Source organism: Martes martes (assembly GCF_963455335.1).
Source record: "Martes martes genome assembly, chromosome: 10".
Lineage (NCBI taxonomy): Eukaryota > Metazoa > Chordata > Mammalia > Carnivora > Mustelidae > Martes > Martes martes.
In genome coordinates this window covers 92,746,484-92,771,326 of record NC_137898.1, presented here as the reverse complement: position 1 = coordinate 92,771,326, position 24,843 = coordinate 92,746,484, and the positions used below count along the sequence as shown (strand labels likewise).

Sequence of the window (24,843 nt, the reverse complement as noted above, 5' to 3'; positions counted from 1 at the left end):
AGACGATGTGTGATAGCCAGGTGAGCTATTCCCAGGAAAATATTCATGGAGTAGACTTGAACATTAACCACTAACTGATGAAATGGAAGTGCCCTTTTCCCCTAAAGTATTCTTTAATTTATAAACTTTCCTTAAAGGGGTGGATTATTTTTGTAGCAATTATTACCAAAAAATAAGCCGCTCACATTTGCACATGGCAAAGTACTAGTTCCTAGCCAGAAAGAGGGAAAGAGTTACATGATTTAAAGCAACCCAAACCACACAGATTCTCTCTTGCTTTTCCAGCAGGTCTTCCACTTCGGTTAGAGGGAGGGGAGGACGATGAATTTCCACCTGCCCACCTGCCACAGCTATCAGGAAATACGGGAAGTGAAAAGAATAAGTGACCAACAACAATGGGGAAGATGCAGAAGGACATTTCAAACCGTCTGTCCTTTGCCCCCAGATCTTGTTGGTCGAGTTCTCACAACACATGCCTAGCTGAATCCCCTTTTTGCTTCACTCGCTGAAGCAGAACTAAAAGATTATTCTCGAAATCAATAGCTTTCTTTCCGTATCTGACCTGCTCTTTCCCACTTGATAGATTTCCTAAAACATTCCCTTGAAGTTCCCTTAAAAGGTTTTGAAATTTGTGTCTTATGTGATAGGAGCAGAAGGATAATAAAAAATGACTTAACCTACTTCTGAAACACGCTGAAGGATATTTGAGGGCGTAGGCAATTCACAAACTCCTTTAATAATGGATTTCAGAGTTAAATTTCACCATAGCTAATCTAAACCTCTCTTTTCCCATTTTTTCCCCCATTTTTCCCCCTTAGTCTTCAGTGGATCTAAAGAACAGCTGGTAACTCCCGGATGATACTTGATGAAGGGTTAAGTCTGCGTAGTTTTGAATCTTAATTGATTTTATACTTAGTTCAACACATTGCTTACCTGAAGCTCGATTTCTATGAAAGGCAGTGAAAAATCTGAAGAAGAAAAGTAAGTCAAGCAAGGGAAGAGGAACGGACACTTGGTGTAACACTTGATGTCACAGCACCAGTAAGGTTGAATATCATCCTAATTGTAGAGACCATTGTAAGTGCTAGAGAAGAGCTGTTTTCCTTGTAGATTTCATTGTAATTCTCAAATTTTTAAGTGCTCTCTGATATAAAAACAGGGAGAGAGCAAACCAAATGTTCCTTCAATTCCATTAAAACTTGTGAGATCAGGAAGAAATGTTGAAAGGGCAGATGGAAAAGCGATTAATTGTTTACTAAAAAAAAAAAAGAAAGAAAGAAAGAAAGAAAAAAATATGGAATTTCCCTCCTCCTCCGCAGCCCAGTCAGTAGGGCTCAGAGAGGCAGGCTGCCCCCCCACCCTCCCCAAGGAATTGTAGACAAATGCACTGGGGTTTAGAAGCCTCATCCCCTCACCCCTCACCCCTGCCTTCTTCCAATTCTGCTCAGAGACATTTCAATTCCATTCTCTTCCGAGGCTCCCCCTCTCCCATCTCCAGAGCAGCAGCCCCGAATCACATCATTGAGTTTAAAATAAAGAAATGCTTTTCCTAAAGAATTCGCACACAAATAATCTCATTACCCCAGTGCTTAGGTTTATACAGCAGCCGTCTTCTGCCAGGAGGGGGGAAAAAAAAAGCACTCTACGCTCACTCACATGGAACAGCTGCGGGGAGAAAAATGGTATTTAATTCATTGTGAAATATTCAACAATGGCTACACTGCACTTTTAAAAGCCTTTTGATAGTAAAACCCACAGAGAACAGCCCATCCTGTGTGCTGAAAAGCAGCTTCCCCACAATTAGTCTCTCTATTCAGAGGTCTGAGAAGTCTGTGTAAACTTCAGCACGTGCTGTGTACACTGTGGATAGCTTCAAGGGTATAACCTTTCACAAACTTCTTGGGTTTAGTCTTGCTCAGCGACTCTGTCTGCTCCCAAAGCTAGCTGGTGGAGGAGAAATGGAGCAGAGGGAATGTGATGCTTAGATGAGAGACCCTAAGGGAACTCTCAGCAAAGGAAAACCCGCTCCCCTAAAGGCCCTACAGATGACCGAGCTCCCTCGTGCACGATGTCAAACCCAACATAAGAGAGAAGCTCCTGAAAGACTACACAGGCTCATTCTCTCTATTCAGCTCTAAGATTTTCATGGGTCTCTCTGGTTTGTAGGACAATGAGGAAAGCTTATATTCTCTTACCCTCTAGGGCAGACATTAACCACTAGGGATGAGGCAACAATGAAGACCTAAAAAACATTTTGGGGGCAGGCCAAGTTTGCATCAAGGTCAGAGCCTGGGCTTTGCAGTAGGATCCCAGTTTAACTGACCCTCTCCCCACCTCCCAGAATTATAGTTCGACTTCTTTGGGAGGTCAGGTCACCCCACTGAGCCTCATTCATCTCATCTGTAAAATGGGTCGTAATATCATCTTCAGAGGAATGTTTTAAGAGTGAAATCACCACACATGTGTGATTCTTAGTATAGAAAGTATTTGATGAATGACAATTACTCTTTCTCTCTAGCTGTTCTAGAAAGAAGACAGGCCTTCCCTCAGGACTTGCTACAGTAAGATTATTTAAAATCGAACAAGAATGGGATATGAACTATTTTTTACTCTATATTCTTAAGTTTTTTTTATTAATCAGGAGAGAAGCAACAGAAATAGAGATAGGCACAGATACCTAACTGGAAATTCTGAGGAATCTGAATTATGTTGGAAAAAAAAAATAAATAAAAACCTACCAAGAGCCAAACAAACTTTGCGTCATGGTAGGTTGGTGGTGTTGTTTTTCAGGAATTCTAAACTCAGATTTTCAAAACACAAAGTGTTGATGAAATGCCTGAATATCTCAGGTATGGTTGAAGCGACCACTTTTCTGTTATTTCCAGGCTTCCTTCAAGTCTCTGGGAGCAGGACCACAGAAATTTCAGCCCCTTTCCTTATAAAACCCAACATTCAACTTATCAACCTCACGTAAGCCATAAGCCCTGTTCAGTGAGGAATGTCCATCTGTTCTGACCAAAGAAGGAAATGCTAAGACACTACCGGACAGTTCAAAGGAGCTGACCCAGGGTGGGGTCATCTCACTCCCTAGATCTGAAACTTCTGGAAATGGTCTCCATTTGATGAAGCCAGTTTGTGACAGGAGATAGAACAGTCAGTGGTTCCACAAGAGGCCAAAGATCAGAAACGGAGGCCAAGATCCTGAAGGGCGCACAGAGTTGGAGGCAGTTGGGTGGAGGTATGTGGCATCTGGAGGTGTACGTGGGCACCATGATTGTTTTTGTACACATTGTTGGTGGGGAGTGTGGGCTCTGGACTCCTGCCCCCTTCAGAGGCAGTGTTTCTTCCACTCACTCTCCCCCCACCCCCTATACACCCCCCCCCCCGTAGGGGACAGGTGGGAAAGTCTATCACCAGAGGCACCTTTGTGAGAAGGAGAGATCACCAGGTGACTCTCCCCTGTTGTTCTGGAGGGGCCTGAAGTGCTCCCCTCCCCCACTCCACCTCACAGTAGAGAGGCCACAGGCCCATAACCTCCACGGTTGTTCACAGAGCTCATTCCATGGAGCACAAAATAAAAGGAGATGTTAAAACGGAAAAAAAGGTGGAGGGGGGAGCGGGAAATATGGCTGGACTTCAGTCAAGACTTCAATGCCCAGTGTCTCTGGCACAATGGGATAGAATCCGCTTCCAGATTTAAATACACTCTCTTGGGACTGACCAGAGTGGTGAGAAGGGATTGATAGGAGGAAGCTCCTACCACGGAATTCAATCCAGGTCCACAAAATAGGCTTTGCACACTCTGTATGTACGCCACGCTTTTAAATGCTGCAGGGGGTACAAAAGTCCCTTTTGTCCTGGCTGGTAGTTCTTAACTTCTTGGGGGTGGGGGTGTCCCAGAGGGCTCAGAGAATCCTAGGAAAGCTATTGACCCTTTGGAAACTCCTTTGCACACCGCTGGGGAGGGATTGCACATTTCTGACACTCCTCGGTGTCAAGCACCCCTGCTCTCATGAGAACCTGCATGTCTGAGACTTGGCAGAAAGTTGTCAGGGTTGATTTTTTTAAAAATGTAGGAAGCAGGTGGGAAATCAAGAGAACAGCAAAGGTGACTAGAAGGCTGGTATTTTTTAAAATCGTGATCTGGAAGAGGTGATGGTCCCCTGACTAGGCTGCCAGATGGGGGCAGGGTTTGGACTGAGAGCTGATGGACCACTCACCCTGGCAGCCTCAGGAAGAGCCAAAGGTTGCCCCATAGATCAGTGGAAGGGTAATTTCTCTCACAGTGCAATTAGGTCTCATGTTTGACCTACGACCTCTGGTCCATGCGATATTTATGCTCTCCAGACAGGCAGCAACAAGGTAGACGCTGAGGGAAGGCACTTAATAGGGAGGGGAAGAAAAGGGGGGCAGGCGAGGAAGGGAGAGGAAGGGGAAGGAAAGAAGGAAGGGAGGAAGAGAAGGAGGGAGGAAAGAAAGGAGGGAGGGAGAGAGAAAGGACAGAGGGAGGAAGAGAGAAAGGAAAGAGGTAGGGAGGGAGAGAGGAACCTGATCAATTTACAGCAATGCATGAAATCATAAATTGAGAGCCATGCTTTGGGGTTGGCCGTTTCCACGTTCAGTGCGGTGCTTTGTTCCCCCGCCATAGTTCTGTGAGGTAGGCACGACTATATTACAAAGGAGAGAAGGGGGCTCAGAAGCTTTGCGGGTGGTTGCAGAGCTGGTGGGTGGCGGGGCTCTAACCTTGACCGGAATCCTTGCCACCAAACCCTCCCTCGCGCTCCTTTCTAAAGAGTAACAATCCACACGTGTGCTCTGGGTCGAGAGCGTTGGGCTCCCTCACCTATCTCTCCATCTCCCAACCCACCTAGAACTCCCTCTGACCTCTTGCAAAACTGCAGCTGAGCGCAGAATCTCTTCTGTTCCAACGGTCTCTCTCCAAAGCCCGGCTTGGGGCAGATGTGCTACCACAGACTGAATGGAGGGCATTCAGGCCCAGGGAGTTCACTCCGCTCTCCTCTCCTCCCTGCCTGGATGTGGAGTTAAACACTCCGGTCCTCGTCCTCGGACGCCCTACCTCCTGGCTCGCTCTGCCCGCGCCAGCGTCGCTGGCAGCGCCGGGGTTAACCCGCCAGCCCTGCGGAGCAATGATTTCTGTTTTATTTCAGCAGGGGAAGTGTGTGCCTGCCTGATTAGCCTGATGGTTTCCTCTTTTCCCATAACCTCCAGACCCCCATGGCCCAAGTGTTTACTCTCTGAAATAAAAAATCTGCTGGTGTTTTTCTTTTTGTGTGCTCGTGTATTTTGGGAGGATTGCAGAGGAGGGAGGCGGGGTAGGGGTTAGGGACGCGGAGGCTGGGGGAGGGAGCGAGACGCCTCCCCCTGCGGGCGGCCCTCCCCCACCGAGCCTCCTCCAGCTGCGGGCTCCGGGCTCAGACCCCTGGCCGCAGTGCAAGAAAGAAACTTATTAATGAGGGAGCTGGGTCTCCTGCTTCAGCAGCTATAAACACAGCGAACATCTGGAGAGAGAGAGTAAGAGTCTCTCCGCGGCCAGACACTGAGAAAAACAGGCTGTCTCTGCGCATCCAACCCCCTATCCCTTCGCGGTCCCACACAGCAGCCCTCTCCTCCCGGCCGGACTCCAGCTCCCACACCATTCACCCAGCCCGAGCTTTCCATTCACAGAGCGGAGCCGGGCCGGCTGCGCCAAGCGGGGACCCAGGCCAGGCGCGGCACCCACCGTCCCCAGCCCCCGCTCGAGGAGTTCCAGAAGAGGGGTCAAACTGCTTGAATTAAATAAGAACTCGCTGCCCCGAGGACCTTTTCCCAACTCGGACCAAATATTTGTGGTTTGAAAAAGTTCAGAGAACTTTTTTCTCCCCAGCCCCATGGGAGTTTCAGAGCAAGGCAGTTAGTTACACCCTAGGATTTTTGAGAAGCAGTGCATAGGAGGACAGCCAACAGAAGGCTTGCAGTCTAACTGGAACTCCACTCAAGTTTTCTTCCTCTAGGGAACCTTCCTTCGCAAGCACCTACAGAGATGATTCGCATTTGTAAAGACCTTGGCAATCCTTACTGCTCTGGGCTGCTAGGCCCAAGTCCAGAGCGAAACACAAGTCTCTGGTCCCTAAGGGAGCAGAGCTTCTCTTCGTGGTCCTCACCAGGGTCCCTTCACTGGTAAAAGGAAACACGTGAAGGGTAAGGTTGGCAGGTGTCAGAAAAGGGCAAGAAGAGTGGGCAAGAGTGGGTGGGACATCTACTTTCCTGGGTTCATTTAAATTCACACTCAAATCGTACTGGAAGGAAAAAGAAGGAAGGTGGTAGCATTTATTGATCACCTGCTACAGGCCATGAATTTTTAAGTATATACCCCCATTTAATGGGCACAAGACCTCTTTGCAGTCAGCACAGGTGTCCCACCTGTTCAAGGGGAGGGACAAGATTCAGGGCGTGTTCTTGCCCTTTTCCACCACGCCACTCCGCCACTCCTCAACCCTTCGCTTGGACTCAACACCCTTCAGCTCACACTCAAACGTTTACACCACTAAGTTCTTGTAATGGGCATCTGACCTCGCACACACTTGAAAGCTGCCAAGAGGTCAGGAGATGGGAGTCTAAAGGAGATGGCAACGTAACATTGGCAAATGGGACCAAATTCAGTCCGGAGCGGGAGGAATATCCTTCGCTTATGGAGAACAAGGGTAGGCAGTCTTAGAAATCTCATCAGAAGAACAAAATAATACAGTGAGGGCCAAGGGTAGCTTTTTTGCATATTTCCCATGAGGAATGACCCACATCACAGCATCCCACACACACACACACACACACACACACACACACACACACACAAAGGATCAGGACTATTTTTGGAGAAAAAAGAAACTGAAGCAGGTCCTCCACAGAAGGAAAATGTAGCCCGAATGAGGAAAGATCCGACACGTGCAGGAGACACAGTTGGAAATACTGTCTTTTAAAACCGCGGGGCCATCTGAGATGGTCGGTGGAGAGGCCAGAGCTGCTGTGAGTATAAACACTTCAGAGCAAGGTGAATCTCCATTCAACAAGTCTGCCTGGCATTATCTCAACGTTCTCAACGCTTAAAAGCCAAACTGGAGGCATCAGCTTCTCCCGCTGAAATTTCCCACCTGGTTGTCAATAGCCCTTTCCAAACACTGGGCCTGGTTTGATCTCTCCCAGCCGCCCTGGCTGTCTGGGAAAGCCCCAGGAGAGACCAGAAACTCGGGCTCCCAGTACATCTCCCCACTTGAACTTCCAAAGTTTATTTGAGAAAGACATTCTTTCCTCCTACCATTTTACTAGTAAATTTACTTTAGAAATATTAAATAGCAAGATCCAAAGTCACACACTCACACTGCCAAGCATTATCTTATGAGTTAAGTGTAATATTTCACGTGGGAGATAATTCTTCTATCCTGTAAGTGTACCCCACGCCCCCCCACCACACACGCTTGAACCAAGTCGCTTAGAGACAAGGAGCGAGTCTTCCCCTTCTCCAGACATCTGCTCCATTTCCAGTACGTGAAACTGACCACTGAAAGTGTTCGACCAATCAGCGGGGCACTTTATGACTCAATGATACACAGACATTTCTGGACACTCAGGCGCTTCAGGGCAACGAGTGATGACAGCAAACATTCATAAGGTGCTTGCTAAGTGACAGCACTGTTTCAAGCTTTACATATATTAACTTAGTGGTTTTCAAAGTGTGGTCTCTGGGCCAGCAGCAGCAGCAGCAGCAGCAGCACCTGAGACCTTGTGAAAAATGCAAATTCTTGAGTCGTCCCCTGGACTCACTGAGTCAGAAACCCTGGGGACAGAACCCAACACCCTCTGTTTTAACAAGCCGTCCAGGTGATCCTGACACGCTTTGAGAACCACTGGTCTATGGGAGGAAACGAGAGTACAGAGATACAGTAAGTTGCCTAAGGTCACCCAGTTAGGAAGAGTTGATGTGCAAACCCAGGCAATTTGGTCCCAGAATCTGGATTCTTTACCAATATACTATACATACTTCCTCTCATGTAGAATGAGAAGTGGAAGGTAGGTTGCAAACGTGGGTAGATGTGGTTTTTACTGTGTTCAATGACCAAGAACATACCAGACTGCATTATACAAGAAGAAATAAAGTATTGTCTTCTTTCTGAAATCGAGGACCACAGTAAGGAAACCATAGGTTCATTCCCGTAGGGGTAAGTTGGGGGTACTGTCTTGTGTAGCCACTGACTGCTTTCCAGCTTTGAGTAACTATTTCCCAAAAGCGAACCTTGGGTTAGATCATCCTATCCATAAGTTGGGCTGATTCAAGACAAATCCACCCATGAAACAAAAAATAACTTGACAGTATATCACTCTGGAAGGGTGCTCAGTAAGCATCCTATTTTCTGATATACCTTATTGTCATTCATAATATTAAAATTAAATATGGACAACTGTCAACTGGGAACTGACTGTGGGCTTGTGGCGTGGGGGCTCAGGTGGGTCTCTGATGTCGGTTTTCTAGTTCCCAATGGAAAACAGTCATTACATGACTCCAGCCAGGTCTGGGCAGCACTGTGAGCTCACGAGACTTGATCCAAAAATGGCCTGCTGTCTATTCTGCCCCTTCTCAACAGGGCTGTGGTTAGGAGCTCATCATAATAGTTAATGGCAGTGAAGTGTTAATGATTTCTTAGAGACAAGGAGTAAGAGACTGACCTGAAAAGTGATTCTTGCTCTGATGATTGAGAGAAGGGGCTGATGTTGGGGATAGAAGAGTGGACACGGGAACAGGGAGGAGGCAGGGTCAGTGGGCTCCACTCCAGTCAGACTATAAACAGTAACAGACATTTCAGCCCCGTCTTGTGTAAGGGGCTCCATTGATTCACAAGGCTCCCTGACAGAGGGATGACGAGGAGCCGAGACAGAAAGGGCCATTCATTCATGCAGAACACCAGCTCCCCGTCCCCATTGGCTCTTGCTAGTGGCTCCAGGCTGAGAAGGAGGAGGGGGAAGAGGCGGACGAGGAGGAGGAGGAGAAATAAAAGAAAATGATGACTACGAGATTGTCATGAAGAAATGTACAGCTGCGCGGGCAATTGCATGCAAATGTGGCTTCCCTTTTTAGCCGTATAGTTAATGTCCTCAGATTCATCTTTTTTTTTTCTCTCTCTTTCATATCATCTTCCCCTCCCCTTCTTGCCTTGTCTTCTTCCGGGCTCCCCTTCTCTTGCCTTCCCATTCAGCTTTCATTTTCTCTTCCCATCCTGCTTCACCTGTCCACCCATACCTGTATTTTCTGTCCATTCCCATGCTTCTCTGTCTTCCTGGGCACCCTTCTTAGCATCTGTTCTGTTCAACCCATTCTTGACTGTCTTGGTTACTAAGCATTCTCTCCAGCTCACCTGGTAGGCTCTCCCACATCTCAGCTCTATGCCCTATCATCCCGCCCCTCTCCCTCACCCCCCTCCTACTCCTCAGCCTCGGGCCCCTTTGTGAATAAGAACCACTTTATTAGGAAAGGGCCTGATGTTCCTCAATGGCCCCTCCTGCCGGGTATTCCAGTCACTGCCAGATGTGGAGTCCTTGGAAAAGAAGTTCATTCATTCCTTCTGAGAGCACAAAACGTGAGATGGGAGCGGGGGTGGGGAGTGGCCATGAGACGGAGGACGGGAAGGAAACTGAAGTTATAAATAGGATAAAAGAAGATGAAAAAAAAATGTAGCGTATTTTTTTTCTCCCTCTTTCTTCTTACTCAACACATCTCCAAGGAAATGTGCTGCAGCTGGAGAAATCATTGGTTGGTCCATGTCTTCATCTCTCTTCTCTATAACCCCAGATCTCCTTCCAAAGGACACCCATCACTGAGGAGGGCTGGACCACAGCCCAGAAATAATCGCTGCAACTATTTCGTCTGGACAGCTCAGAAAGCAAAGGAGGGGCTGGAGGAGCTTCGGGTTCTTGCCAGATATTTCTATCAGAGGGAGCCTAGGGCAGAGGGAACTACAGACCTCACAGTTGCCACCAAGGCACTGCTCCCCATGGAGGCTTTCTAGTATTTCTGAGCTGTGGTTGACGACAACCAGGTCATTTTAAGACTAGTTATTACAGGCACTCATCTTCCCATCCTACTCAAAAGCCACTGGTCTGTGTGACCCTGTCTTCCTTCTTCTTGCAACAACGAAGTTGACTGTGGGAAGAAGACTATATTACCCTGCTGTGACTCCTCACATTTTAAAGAAGCTTCATCCCAAGAGGTTCTTCATGTGCGTCACAGACACGGTGTCATTGGCCCTGAAATAAAAATTCTTTGCTTTCAAGAACCTTGACAAGGAGGAGAATAAAAAATCATCTTCACTTGGGAATGTATGTACTTCTCAGCCAGGAAGAAAAAAAAAAAAAAAAAGAAGAAAGACCATGTCTTTTAGCTATGAAGAAGGGACCTTCTGATCTTGAGGCTACAGACCAGCGTGAAATAACCTCAGCTCTTAACAAAAGGTAACTTCCAGCAAACAGAAGCACCGTCCAGAGCACAGAGTGTTACTGCAAGGTAACTTTAACCTGAGTTGTGCGGGAAGATATGAGACACAAGCCTGGTGGCACTGAAAGGATTCAAGAATTATACAAATGAAGGCGCAACCATCCTGACCTTTTGCTTATGCAAATAAGATTTGTTAGAACAGTTTGTAAAGGATGACTTTTTTTCATCCCTTAGAATCTTCAAGACTAACCTGCAAACAGCTGCAAAAATCTTCCCTGTCTCCTTTTTAAATGGATAGGTAGTTGAGACATTTGTGTTTATGCTTGGAAGAACCAAGCAGAAAGGGAAGCGTAATATAGCAAGTCTGAAATCCAAGGGCGGTACCAAAGAATATTGTAAATATCAATGGCTATTGAGTCCGGAGACTATGAACACAGAGATTGCTTTCGTTCTGCCCTAGAGAAGAACCAGACAACTGGAGAGCGAGTCCCGTGCCTTCCCCTCCAACCCCCACCAAGTGCTTCAGCATCTTGCTTTATGCCTCTATATTTCTGGTCAGAGCTAAAGCAAGGGCAACAAAACAAACATTTATTTTCTGTCTCTGCTATTATAAAAGTAGTCTACCATATCGTTATGTGGAGTAAAGAAACACTGAACCAAAGAGTTGTATTTAAGTGAGCTCCCAGTGGCTTTCTCCCTATATCGTGCCTCAGAATTACATATTTTCAACATGTGAGAGTAATGAGATTTCTTGGGCTAAGAATTCATCCTGGGAGAAAATAAAGATTTGAGCTGGGTTTTTTTTGTATTTGGGTATATATAATCTGGCCTCGTGATAAATTGAACTTAATACCTGAATCCATCACTCAGAACCCCCAAATCAAGTTTTACATTTGGCATCGAACATAAAGTAACAAAAACGCTGTTCACAGGTCAACGCGGACTCCTGGAATTTGTGAGATACACAGTGACTTCTGCAAAACAGGATGGGGGGTGAGGACTCTCAACCTGTCAGGTCTTTGGGAGAGGGGGACACTGGGAAGAGCTCTCTGGGGGAATGTCATTCCTGCTCACCAGGGGGCAGCACGGTGACCAGCAAGTCAGGGAGAGAGTGGAATGCTGGGAGGAGAGGAAGGAGGTCTGTGAGGGAGAGCTGGGGAAAGAGAGGGGGCGGAGGAAAAAGGAGCCAGATGCCAGTGGGCACAGGCCAAGAGGTTGAGGACAATGGAGAGAAAAAGATGAATAAAGAAATTCCCTTTTGTAAAATGGCCATTTATCTGGCTCATAACTCTCCAACTGCAGAACTTCTAGACCCTTCGTCAACAACCGGGCCGAAACGGGTAAGTCTCAGGAAATGCATGGTGCACAGAACTATTTATAGAATGAAGACCTGAGGCAACCTCTCCTGGGCTCATTCCTACAGTTTCATCTTCCTGTCGCTGGAGAATAAAGTAACGCAGAATTATGGAGAAGTCGCGGGACTTTCCGTTCGAGAACAATAGCATCTTGTTCCCGCATAAGCCGTGGCAGCTGTTCTTGCTACAGAGGATGAAGCCCACAGCACCCTTCCACTGTCCTCCGACTCTCTATGCGCGGTCCGAGCCTTTGTTCACATTCCTACCTGAGCCACAGTGTTCCAGACCAGTGGGAACTTCCTGAATGGTCATCTCATTCCAGAAAGGGTAGTAAGCTCTTTGCGGGTGATAATTGGACTGGAAGCCACAGGCCATTCGAGGATCTTCATAGGAGTTGATAGGTGCCTGCCTCTGTGACAAGGGAAAAAGTAATGAAATATATAAACAGGAAAATCTCTGTACTCTAGCCCAAATGGAATAACGTCTTATCATACAACCACATGTGGATAGGAGTCATCCATAGATGATAGCAGAAGAGAACCAACCACTGGTCACATAACCAACTCCCCCCACCAAAAAAAAAATACAGAGAGAAGGAGAAGGGTCTTTTTCTTAGACTGTACATCCAATGATTTTCATCCATTTCTTCAAGCATTTGGCAACTACCTTTTCTAATTTTCAAATAAGGACCCGTGATTAGCAGCAGGCAGAATCTCGGCCATCTTTATACAATCCTGGCTTTTGAATTTTTTTATGATCTTACTCTGTAAAAACACCATAAATGGATATTCTTACAGGACATTCTAATCTCATAGAACCAGTGGGTGAGAGACGCCAAAGGAAAACCAAAATATGGGCCTATGTAATAATAATCACTTGTTTTTCAGTTACTCGATTTGCATGGGTTTTAATGCCATTGATGGCTACACAGAAATTTTCAGTTTCTTGCAACAGTTCGGGACTTGTGCCACTCTTTCAGGCATTTTGTGAAATTCATAAAATATACCATCCACCCAGTATGCTTTAAGGAAGGCAGAGGTGCTTCCTTAAACACATGTGGGAGGCATGCTTTGCAGTGTTTGAGACCTTATTCTTTGAAGCTAGATATATTCATAGATTCACATCCTGGCTCTATCACTTACTAAGGGAAGGCTTGGGCCCGTTCTTTTATCTAAATCTCAGTTTACTCAATTATAGGAAGAATTAAGTAAAACATGTGTAAGAAAATTATATTTAAAGCAAAATTAAATATGAAATGTATGTGTACATTGTCTACATGATGCCTAATAGAAGGTAGATATTATTTTGATATAACAGACCCTTCACATTCCTGGGATTGAGCAAGAGGGCTAAACTGTAAGACACAAGGAGCGCCTGGGTGGCTCAGTCATTAAGCCTCTGCCTTCAGCTCAGGTCATGATCCCAGAGTGCTGAGATCGAGCCCCACATCAGGCTTCCAGCTCAGTGGGGAACCTGCTTCTCCCTCTCCTCCCTGCTCATGCTCTCTCTCACTATATCTGTCTGTCTCTCAAATAAATAAATAAAATCTTTAAAAAAAAAAAAAAAGTAAGACACAAAAGGAGACAGCAGATTCACAGAAAGATTTCCTGAGGAGTCTCATCTACACTGGCCCTTCCTTTACTTTCTTTTCTTTCTTTTTTATTTTGATCTTCTCTTATGGTCCCTCTACCTTCTTAAAAACCACAGTTAAGATAATCAAACTCTGCTATAATTTGATGAGGTTAAGTCTACTGATATTAAAGGGCTAAATAATAAATATAGCTACTCAGATGGTATTTTCATCTGTGAAGGGTAGCTTGCTAACCCCCAGGAAGAGCCTCTTATTGGAGAACCTCCGATGCCCTCTCTCCCCTGAGCTGCAGGACAAGAGCTCAGCGGTATTAGAGTCAACATTCCCTATCTACTCTCTTTTTTTTTTTTTTAATCTTTTTTTTTTTTTTATCTACTCTCTCTTCCCCGTTTTGCAACTGTCCATTAACTTTAGCTCAGTAAAAATAACAGAAGAGAGTATATTGGCACAGAGAAAAATGACAATCAAACCCAAAATATAGAAGAACATTTGTGTGCATTAAACAGGATGACATTTTCCATAATATTCATAAAATCATTCAAAGTAGGGCTGGATGAAGTTTACTTTGGGGCTGTTGGACTTCTAACTGGGCTAAAGGTGCCAAGAACTTAATAACATCCTCGGAACTGAATGGAGTCACCTTGAGTTACTGAGTAGCAAAGGCTACCATACTTGGCTTCTGCTACTGGACACTGGTGAGAACCACTAGAATATAAATGGAGCAATGGCGGGCTGCTAGCTATTTGTGTTTGAGACCAAAAGATTTAGGGAAATTAACGCTCCCCGGAGCTTCTGTCAGGAAATGTTTCCTGAATTCTGGTTAAAACCATTGTAGGGACATTGTATTTTCATATTGCAAGCTCCCGAGGCAACAACTTTTGAATCCCCAAGGGTAAGTAGGTCTTCAACAACACTTTGCAACTGAATCAGTTTGAAACACATTTCCTAGACTACCTGTGTGCTCTCAATATCTATCCCCATCTTCTGATATTTCTCTAGAGTTTTTCTCAAAATTCAATGTCAAGGATCAGAGTTGTAGGAATTAGGTCTCAAGTGAGAAAATTTTGATTCTAAATTATATAAAGGAGAATTCTAAGTTGCCTACCCCTGTTCTTTTGGGACACTGTATGCATGGTTTGCCTAAACCCTCCTTGTAAGAGCCTTAGAAGATGGCAGTAGATAGTACAAGTAGAATCCTTGTAGATAGGTACAGGTAGTTTGTTATAGGCCCTGCAAGGGTATTAAAAACGTGAGGAGAACTTCTTGGTTTTTGCATTTTAGATCATTTACTTTTTTTATATATTTGTTACTTAAGTATAGTTGACATACAATGTTATGAAAGTTTTGGGTATAGACCACAGTGATTTAACAATTCTGTATATTACACTATGCTCCCCATGAGAAGTATAGGCACCATTTGTCACCATACAATGTCATTACAATATTACTGATTATATTCCCTGTGCTGTACTTTTTATCTCTATGACATATTAATTTTATAACTGGTATTTTGTACTCTTAATCCCCTTCATCTTATTCGTCCATCCCCCAAGCCCCCTCTCTTCTTGCAAGAAAACAGTTTGTTTTCTGTATTTATGGGTCTGTTTTTGTTTGTTTGCTCATCTGTGTTTTTTTTTTTTCTTTTTAGATTCCAAATGTAAGTGAAACCATATAGGATTTGTCTTCATCGGACTTATCTCACTTAGCATAATACCCTCTAGCTCTATCTTTGTTGTTCAGAAAAGGCAAGATTTCATTCTTTTTTAAGGCTAAGCAATATTCCAGTGTGAGTGTGTGTGTGGGAGGGAGTGTGTACACAGGTGTGTGTGTGTATCTCACATCTTCTTCGTCCATTCATCTACCTATGGACACTTAGGTTGCTTCCATATCTTGACTACAGTAAATAATGCTGCAATAAACATAGAGGTGTAGGTCTCTGCAAATTAGTGTTTTTGTTTTCTTTAAGTAAATACCCAGTAGTGGAATTATTGAATCATATGGTGATTCTATTTTTATTCTGAGGAACCTCCATACTGTTTTCTACAGTGACTGCATAGTTTGCATTCCCACCACAGTACACAAGAGTTCATTTTCTTCACCCACACCAACATTTGTTGTATCTTATGTAGTTGATTTTAGCCATTCTGAAAGGTGTAAGGTAATATCTCATTGTGATTTTGATTTGCATTTCTGTGATGATTAGTGATTAGTGATGTTGAGCATCTTTTCATGTGTCTGTGGGCTATTTGCACTCTTCTTTGGAGAAATGTCTGTTCATGTCTTCTGCCCAGAAGATTTTGATTTTTTTTTTTTTTTTGGTGTTGAGTTGTATAAATTCTTTATATATTTTGGATATTAAACCTTTATCGGATTACCATTTGCAAATATCTTTTCCAATTTGCCAGGTTGTCTTTTTGCTTTGTTAATGGTTTCCCCCACTGTGCAAAAGCTTTTCATTTTAGTGTAGACCCAACAGTTTATTTTTACTTTTGTTTCCCTTGCCCAAGGGAAGGGAATTATAGTTATATAAAGGAGATATCTAGGAAATATTGCTAAAGGTGATGTCAGAGAAATTACTGCCTGTGTTTCCTTTTAGGAGTTTTATGGTTTCATGTCTCATGTTTAGGTCTTTAATCCATTTTGAGTTTATTTTTGGGTATGGTGTAATACAGTGGTCCAGTTTCATTTTTTTGCATGTAGCTTTCCAGTTTTCCCAACACCATTTGTGGAAGAGAACGTCTTTTCCCCCATTGAACATTCTTGCCTCCTTCATTATAGATTAATTGACCATATAAGTGTGGACTTATTTCTGGGCTTTCTATCCTGTTCCATTGATCTATATGTCAATTTTTGTGAGAGTACTGTTCTGTTTTGATTACTACAGTTTTGTAGTATATCTTGAAATCTGGGATTGTGATACCTCCAGCTTTCTTCTTTCTTGGGATTACTTTGGCTACTCAAAGTCTTTTGTTGTTTCATACAAATTTCAGGATTATTTGTTCTAGTAATATGGAAAATGTTATTGGTATTTTGATAGGGATTACATTGAATCTGTAGATTGCTTTGGGTAATATGGATATTTTAACAATATTAATTCTTCCAATCCATGAGCATTGTATGTCTTTCCATTTGTTTTTGTCATCTTCAGTTTCTTCCATCAGTGTCTTACAGTTTTCAGAGTACAAGTGTTTCATCTCCTGGGTTAAATCTATTCCTAAATATTTTATTCTTTTTGATGCAAGGTGGGATGGAAAAATTTTTCTCAAGTTTACAAGTTTAAGCTTTCTCTGCTAAGGAAAGGCCACTGATGGCAAAATGTAATGTGCAAAGAAGTGTCGAAGGAAAATTATCTGCATGCATTCTGCAGGGGAGAGATGGAAGGCCAAAGGAGTATTTTGTGGGTTAGGGATAAAGCCATGAGGTTCTAGACACAGGCAATGACAACAACATAGCACTGTGATGAGTCAATTCCCAGCCTCTGATTAACAACCATGCTCAGCATCAGACTGAATTTATGTGGCTTTTTTTTTTTTTTTTTTAATCACTCCTGCCTCAAGCCAGGTTTTTGTCAGGGATAGTTCATATATTATTTTACAAATGGAGATTTACTTTAAGACATTATTTTCTCTTTAGCCATCCTCAGGGGAGCCAGAGGACCCTACTCTTAAGAATGAGAAGGAGGTAATCCACCAAGCTTACCATGAACCACAAACGTCTTTGCTAGCAGATGCTCCTGGAAGCACCATGACTCTTGTTATCTAGACACCTGCCTGTTTATTAGACATTTCACAAACTGACTTAATACCTATTTCATAGAGTATGAAAATGACATTTTTACTCAAAAGAACCACATAGCTGGTTCCAATTCATTATGAAACTGTCTTCGTTGAGGAGCAAGAGGCAGGTTATTAACAGGTCAGAAATCTGGGCTGCACAACACCCACCCTGTTGCTTTAAAAAAGCGTCACCCAAAATAAGTTTGAGTCTCTTTGTTGACACCATCCTTTCCTGGCTGCAACTGGAGGTGAACTCATAAGATGCAAGCAACATTTTCAGTCCTTGTCACAGTTTTAAGAAACCACCCATCCTCACTCATTCACGCCACAGGTGATTCTTGAAAGGAACTAACGTACACCACACACCTGCTCTATGCCAGTTGGTGTGCTAAGCGTTTTGCAGAAATGGTCACATTTAATCCTCACCACCCTCATGCAAGATTACTATTCCTACCCCTATTTTGCAGAACAAACTGAGACTTTAAGACGACAAGTAGTGGGCTTGGGTGGCTCAGTTAGTTAAGAGTCTGACACTTGATTTCAGCTCAGGTCATGATCCCAGGGTCCTGGAATCAAGTCCCAAGTTGGCTCTGAGCTCAGCACGAAGTCTGCTTGTCTCTGTCCCTCTCTTTCTCTCTCTCTCTCAAATAAATAAATAAATAAAATCTTTTTTAAAAAGAGGACAAGAAAATTTCCAAAGGCCACACAGCTAATAAAATAATAAATATAGCATTCAAACCCAGGTCTATTTGGTTTCAGACTATTTTTTCTTCTACCTATCCAACACGAAGCTTATGTGGCCCTCATACAGATTTCTCAAGAAGGGTGACTGCTGTCCTAGGATAGGTACTAGGCAAATTATGGCAATGGGTATTTATGGAGCAAATTTATATCAGTACACCCAGTCTATGCCGAGTATCATGTTCGATGCAAAGAACATAATATGAACAAGAAATGAACTTCACCCTTAGGAATATTCAGACAAGTAAACAGGAAATTACAGTGAGGAGATGGGACAGGGTTAAGTCCCAATGTGTAGGGGGAGGGGTGTCATAGCAGGTAATACTTCCTGGTGGAAGCAAATTAAGGTAACCCAAAGGCTGGGTAAGATTAGCCTAGAACACACAGTGAAGAGCCTAGAGAGAGAGAAAAAAAAAAGATGATCACACACCTTAAGGTGAAAAGAAACATGCAATACTATCAAAGGAAGAATAAGAAAGATTCAGATAGGTCATCTAGAAAGATACAGACTGTGTCGTTTGGTGGTGAGAAGCTTGAGGAAAAGGTATGTTCTTGGACAATGTGGACGCTTGGCGTGGAGATCAATGAGTAAGAAGCAAAGCTGGAGGGACAGGAAAAGATCACAATGTTGAGGGCTGTAAATACCAGACAGGAGTTGGGCTCCAGGAGAAAGGCTTTGGTGTCGCATTAGAGGTAGTGACATGGTGATATGTTCTAGAAGACTCGTTTGATGGTGCCAAGTAGGATGGGTTGGGCAAGAGGAGGAGATAAGGAAGCGGACATAGGCACTGGAGTGCCTCACAGCCATATTGGAGACTAAGGTAAAGAGGGGGAAACAAATCAGTACTACTAACCCTAACTTTATTTAAAAATTTATTTTTTTAAATAATTTTTGCATTAATTTTGACTTTTGAAAATTTTGTATTCAGATATCATTTAGCTTGATTCCTAAGGGCTGGGGCACCCTTATGTATTACCCCCACATGAGTGTTCCAGGGGCATCCTGCTGGTTGTGGTGCTAAGCAGCAGTCCAGGTATGAGGGCAGAGTTAGATCAAGGTCATGAATGTAGAGGTAAAGAGGAAACAAGAAATGTAAGTATGTTTCAAAGGAAGAATCAACAAGATTTTCTAACTGATAGTAGGTAAGTGTAAGGTGAGATAAAGGTGAGACAAAGGTGAGTGTAATACATAAGAAAGGAGAGAGGAAGAGAAGTTCACCCTCAGTTATGTTTAGATGGAGTGATGGCAGGTTGGTGGGGCAGAGGTTCCTGAAGGTGGATACAGGACAGAAGAGGACAAGAAAGGGTGCAGTTAGATCTGGAAACATGGAGCACCCGGTGAGAGTATAAAGTCAAGAAAAATGGCAGTTCAAACAAAATGGAAAAAAAGATAAAAAATGGGTCTGTGTAAAAAAAAAAAAAAAGAGTCTGTAAAGTTGCCTACAGTTGCAAGAGATGAAAGGGGGAGAAACAACCAACAGGGGCTGGCTGAAGACAGAGGAAGAAAAACAAGAAAGCCTACAGAGTTGTGGAAGCCAAATGCAGAGCTTCGGAACCTAAGGTGGTTGGCCAGTGGCCACCAAGGGAAGGATGGTAGCCACAGGGCCTTGGAGGGATTAGATCCCCTCCCCTGGGGCATCTCAGGAAAGTGCATGTTTTGCCCTGCTCTGTCCCACACATGGTGGCAAGATGCCAAGGGAAGGGCACTTTTCTCCCTATCCCTTTGGGGGCTGTCAGAGGACACAGCCCAAGCCCACATGTTTCACCTTTATGACACTGGAAACAAATAAAACAAAGCCCCAGAAATCTGGAAGCTACTGGAACGATGGGCACACCCTATCCCTGCTCTGCTTTGAAGGTGAGCCCACTCTCATGACTAGGACCACATATGCCCTCTTCCTTTTGCCCTCCAGTCAAGGTCTCCTCTACTTAATTACCTCTGCCTAGCTCCACCCCCCAAACTTCAGAGTCAGGGACTCTACCTTCCTCCCAACCCACGACCCCCTGCTGCTGTCTCTTCAGGAGCATCTTTTGCTCTTCCCCTCCCACGCCTGCCAAACCTTTTGCTCATTGTCTGCCTTGCCCCTGCCCCCAAAATTTGGAAAAGAGGAAATAGGGGAACATTTTCACAACACTGCATCACAAACCCATGCCGGAGTCCGCATGTCTGTAATAAGATTATGTGTGATCTGTTCTTCAAGTTCATGTCCACCTTTAGCCAAGCAACCATAAATGTCCCCGTGTTTGCCTACTAATGACTCAGCACACAGACTCTGTGGGAGCAAATCTGGCTTTTCTTTGGTCAACTTCAGAATCCAGGGCCATGAATATATGCAACACAATAACTATTTCTAGATGCTGCTGTTTAAACCACAATGACAAAACAAACATCTTACACCCAGGGGCGAAGATGAATTAGCACTGGATGTCTGCCTCTGCAGGGACAGCCATTTTTCCGGAAATGGCGTAGATATCCCCACACTCCAGTAGGAAGACAGAAGACAGGGAATCAGGGAGCCGAGATTCACGTCCTGCCCTGCCCCTACGGAGCTGCGTCACCTTCAGCTTGTCCCTTCACCTCTAGCTTTTGTTTCCTGAGCAGGCAGGCCTCAGTGATCTCCAGGTGCCTCTCCAAGTCCAGCGACTTCTTCTGCGGATAGATCTACATTCTTTCTCCCAACCTGTGACCCACAGCTTTCATGGGTGGAGGAACCTCTAGAACCAAGGGTAGTCCTAGTTGTAGTTTGGATTCATGACATACAAGGGCCCCCTTTAAATTTAGGAACACCTTCATATTTTTCTAATTCTTTCTTAAGACCATGCTCAAACACTGCTTGGACTCCATGTCCCCCATTTCTCCGCAGAGAACTGTGAAGCTTCGGAAGCACCTGTGTATAGAATAGCTCTCGGGCCTCCTGCCTCGTCAATGCTCAGGAAAAGTCCGGGCAACGAAAAGACGGTCTCTCAGCTTCAACCCTTTCTTCCCATTGCACGCAGTGGGCCTTCCACATGGGGCCGAACTCCACAGACTTTAACCTAGTCTGGGCTTCCTCATCCTCAGAGAATACTTGACAAGACGCCTCCTTTCACTCAGCCCCAACATGTCATGGAGAAACTCTTGGGGCAACGCTAAGGGGGAAGTTTGGGGCCAGCCCCGTCGGGCCTTCAGGAGGGCACACGTGTCCCGCTCCCTGGCGAGGCAGAGGGGGAGGAGGCAAGCAGAAATACTCCTGAGCTTGGGTTCAGCTTTCCTCAGCAGTGCCGTCGAGGAGGAGGAGGGAGGGGAGGGTGTGGCCGCCGCGGGAGAAGCAGGAACAGACAAAATAGGAAACTCTCAAAGGGCAGTTTAATTTTAGACTCAAAGCCAGGAAATTCTTCCTAAAACAATAAGAGTGATGGGCCTGGGCCTCGGTGAAAGGGCAGGCCTGATCACCTACAGGTTTCTGAGGGAGAAACGCAGAGCCCAGACCCAGTGCCGCAGAGACGGGCTCCTTAAAATCCTTCTGGAACAGGGACCATACTGAGGTGGCTCGTGGCAGGTGGAGACCACAGCCAGCCTTTGGTGACCCCAGCTGAAGCTCCAGGGTCACTGACCTTGCCACCAGCCTGAGTGCCCGCCTGGCCTTGACACTTTCCTGCTGGGAGATCCGCAGGGAGATACGTGTTCTTTGTCGGCTTCTATCTACTCCCATAGTGTGAAGCCTGCTGCCTCCCAGTGACTGCAGAGGCGACAGCTTTGGGCACCCCACAGGGCAGAGGTAGAGGGCCAGATGACTCAGAGCCTCGGTCCGGGCCCAGGGGTCCTGGGTGGAAAAAGTCACCCAGGCTACCAGGCCCAGCAGTAATTCCAATTTGCTGAGTGCTCTACAAAATGCAGTTTGGGTTTTTTCCTGAATCCGGGAAGACCACCTCATCATAAATAAGGCAGCTAGATGCGTGAATGAAAGTCTATTGTAAGTGCTTTGACGTTATCATGTATCTAAAAAATGAGGATAAATTCAGTAGTTTAGGGAGTGTCCTTAGCCAGGACTCGGGAGATCTGGGTCGCACACCGTTTCCCGCCAGCTCTGTAAACTCAGGCAACTTACTTAATCTCTGAGGACCTTAAGTTCCTGATACTGGGAGATGGCCATGATGGCCTATAGTTTGTGTCCTGGCTTTGAAATTCTCTAGGTGGTGCCGCCTGAACCCAGTATCTTAGAAAAGCACCCTTTTCAAGTTGCTAGAGAAGTATACATGATCACTCTTTCCCAGCACAAAGAGTGATGGATGTAAATAATTTCCCTAAGCAACATGTTCCAGCAGTCTCTCCAGGGGCAAAGCCATCACCATCACAACAAGGGAAAAAAAAAAAAAAAGTCCAGTGTTCCCTTATATTCCAAATTTCTTTTGTGTGTTTCTACTTCTCTAATCCCAAATGCTTTATCCATTGTTCTCCAGGATTCACACAGAGGAGGAAAGGGCGTTCTGTGCTAGGTTTTACAGCAACAAGCGTGAGCCCTTCCCCAGGGTAGCAGGGACACCGCGGACTCCCCGGTGACCACTCCAAGGCTAGAATCCTGAGGCATGTGGGCTGGAGGTGAAGAGTGTGCGAACAGCCCTGGGTAAGAAGGGAATTGCTTCCCAAGGAGGCCCAATTAAACTGCAATTACTCAAGATAAGAGAACCAGGTCTGTTTACACAATGGGGTTGTAAACCACCAGCCCATTACAAGGGAACTTTGATCTGGTGGCGAGGGAGCTGTTTCTGGTGCAGGGTAGTGATGAAGCAAGGAGGTTGCACAATCAGAATGTCTCCATCTTCACCCCAGTAGCCCCCATCTTGCTCGGGCAACACCCTCGGATGGACAAGTGGAATCATCTCCACTCCCCACCTCCATGTCCCCATCCAACGCGATCAAGAAGTCCAGAGAAGAGCACGGAAGAGACAGTGAGCATAAGGGATAGAGAATTAGCTGAGGTCATATCTGGGGGAGACACTCAACAAGTATTTTCTCATTGAACCATCATGATGGTCTTACATGCAAAATTATACTCCACCTCTCACACAGAGGAGGACACTGAAGTTCAGAGAGGTTAAGTAATTTGTCCAAGGTCACATGGCGAAGGAGTAAGAGACCAGAATTTAACCCACATCTCTCTGACTCCAAAATCCTTTCCATTACACTTGGATGGGCTGCATTCCACAGCTGCCAGTGCAGGCTGTCTCCCATCTCATGTAAAAGAGGCAAGAACAAAGTGGGTCCCCCTCCCGCCTCCCCAGAGTGTCAGAAGGTAGAACCAGAGTTATGTATCCAAAAAAAAAAAAAAAAAATCAATCGATCAATCAATCGATGACAGAAGGAAGAAAGAACATGTACAAAAGAGGAGTTGCTCAAACCACAGAGTGATTGGCAAGATCCAATCTCAAAGGTCTCTGTGTTGGCAAACTGTGCCTGAGGGTGTGGTTTGGAGCTTATTTTTGCAAATGCACTTAGCTAAGGCCCATGGCCACGCTATCCCTTTGACGGGCACCACACTGGAGATTCGGAAGGGCTGCCAGCCCTCTGAGTTCCACTGGAAAAGGACAGGAAGGACAAAGGGCAATGCCTGAAACCAGCCAGTGGCGGGCAGCCTTCCTCAGCCCGCCGGAAAGCTGATATTTGATGTGCTCTCTGGCATACGAGCATCACCCAAATTACTCAGTGATCCTATGTCTGAAATAGCCCTGACCTTGTAGCATGTTATTCTATACGATTATAGCCATTAAGTGTCTAGAAAGTATGATCCTATTCATCCATTCATATAATAAAGTCACAAGTCAAAAAAAAAAAAAAGGGCTTTTGTTGGACAGTTTCTGAAATGCTTCTTTCATAGTGACCATATTTATAAGAGAAGAACATTTGATCCAGAAAGTGGAAGAATGTCAAGTTTTTCATGTCATTACTCCATCTCAGGGAACATGGGATGTTGCCTAAACCCAGAGCCTTATCCTAGGAAATTTTGGCATTTGAGACCAACATAGTCACTCTTGCCCTGACATATTACTCTATCCCCAAAGGCCTGAGCTCTGAGAGGAGGTGAGTGGGCGGTGCTAGTCCTTCCTTCTGAACAGTTCAAGGTGCTTCCTAAAGTTTGCATGGCCCAGGGGTCACTAATCCCGGGGGGACCTCCTCCACACATCCTCATTGCTTTCAAGGTGGCCAAGGACTGGGACATGTTTGGTCAAAACCAGGAGTGGCCCATCCCTCCCATTCCTGCCCTCCCCCAGCTCCGCAGCCTCGGTGGCATGGAGGAGAGGATGACGCATGAGGGGATGAAGGGACCAGCGCTGCTGGGGACTTCCAGGGCTCACCATGGGCTTGCTGAGGTAGCATAACAGGAAGGAGCACTTCCTCCCGTTGGATGAAAGGGTCCCTGACACACAACCCATATTCGTACCTGAAAACGTCACCCCCTCCCACACAATGGCCAGACAACTCCCCAAAGCGCTGTTGCTCGACCTCCCGGCTATGACGCCACTTTATTCATGGCCATCGTCTCCCAGAGGACTGACCTTACAAGGAGGAAAACACGCATCCTGATTTTGACAAGCTGACCCTGAGGCAGATAATGTGAGTTTTGTGTAAGAAGGCTGTTACCTGACTGTGGCATGGAGTTTATAACTGTTGCTTATGATGATTTTAAGCCTTCTTCTGGTACCCCCAAATGATCGGGTCATGCTGATGCTTCCTCTAATTTATGAATGAGCAATCGGAGAATTAGCCATCTTCGGGGACTAGAAAATATTTGTATCCTGCTTTAGATGGAACCAAACTTTAGATTGGACAGTTAAAGCAGCAGCCGAAGCAGAACCCCTCATAACACGAATATATTCTCACTTGTTTTTCTTTTGTAAGATTTCCCTTTCTGAAGTAGTAATTTA

At 45.1% G+C, this 24,843-nt stretch overlaps 1 protein-coding gene across 1 annotated transcript in view; it reads right to left on the bottom strand.

Annotated features, from left to right (window-relative positions):
- ETS1 (ETS proto-oncogene 1, transcription factor) overlaps positions 1-24,843 on the bottom strand; it is a 126,125-nt gene that overhangs the window by 84,110 nt on the left and 17,172 nt on the right. The window contains exon 3 of the mRNA XM_080815506.1: positions 12,099-12,243. Within this exon, the coding sequence (XP_080671632.1) occupies positions 12,099-12,243 (145 nt within the window). The remainder of the gene's footprint in view (positions 1-12,098; positions 12,244-24,843) is intronic.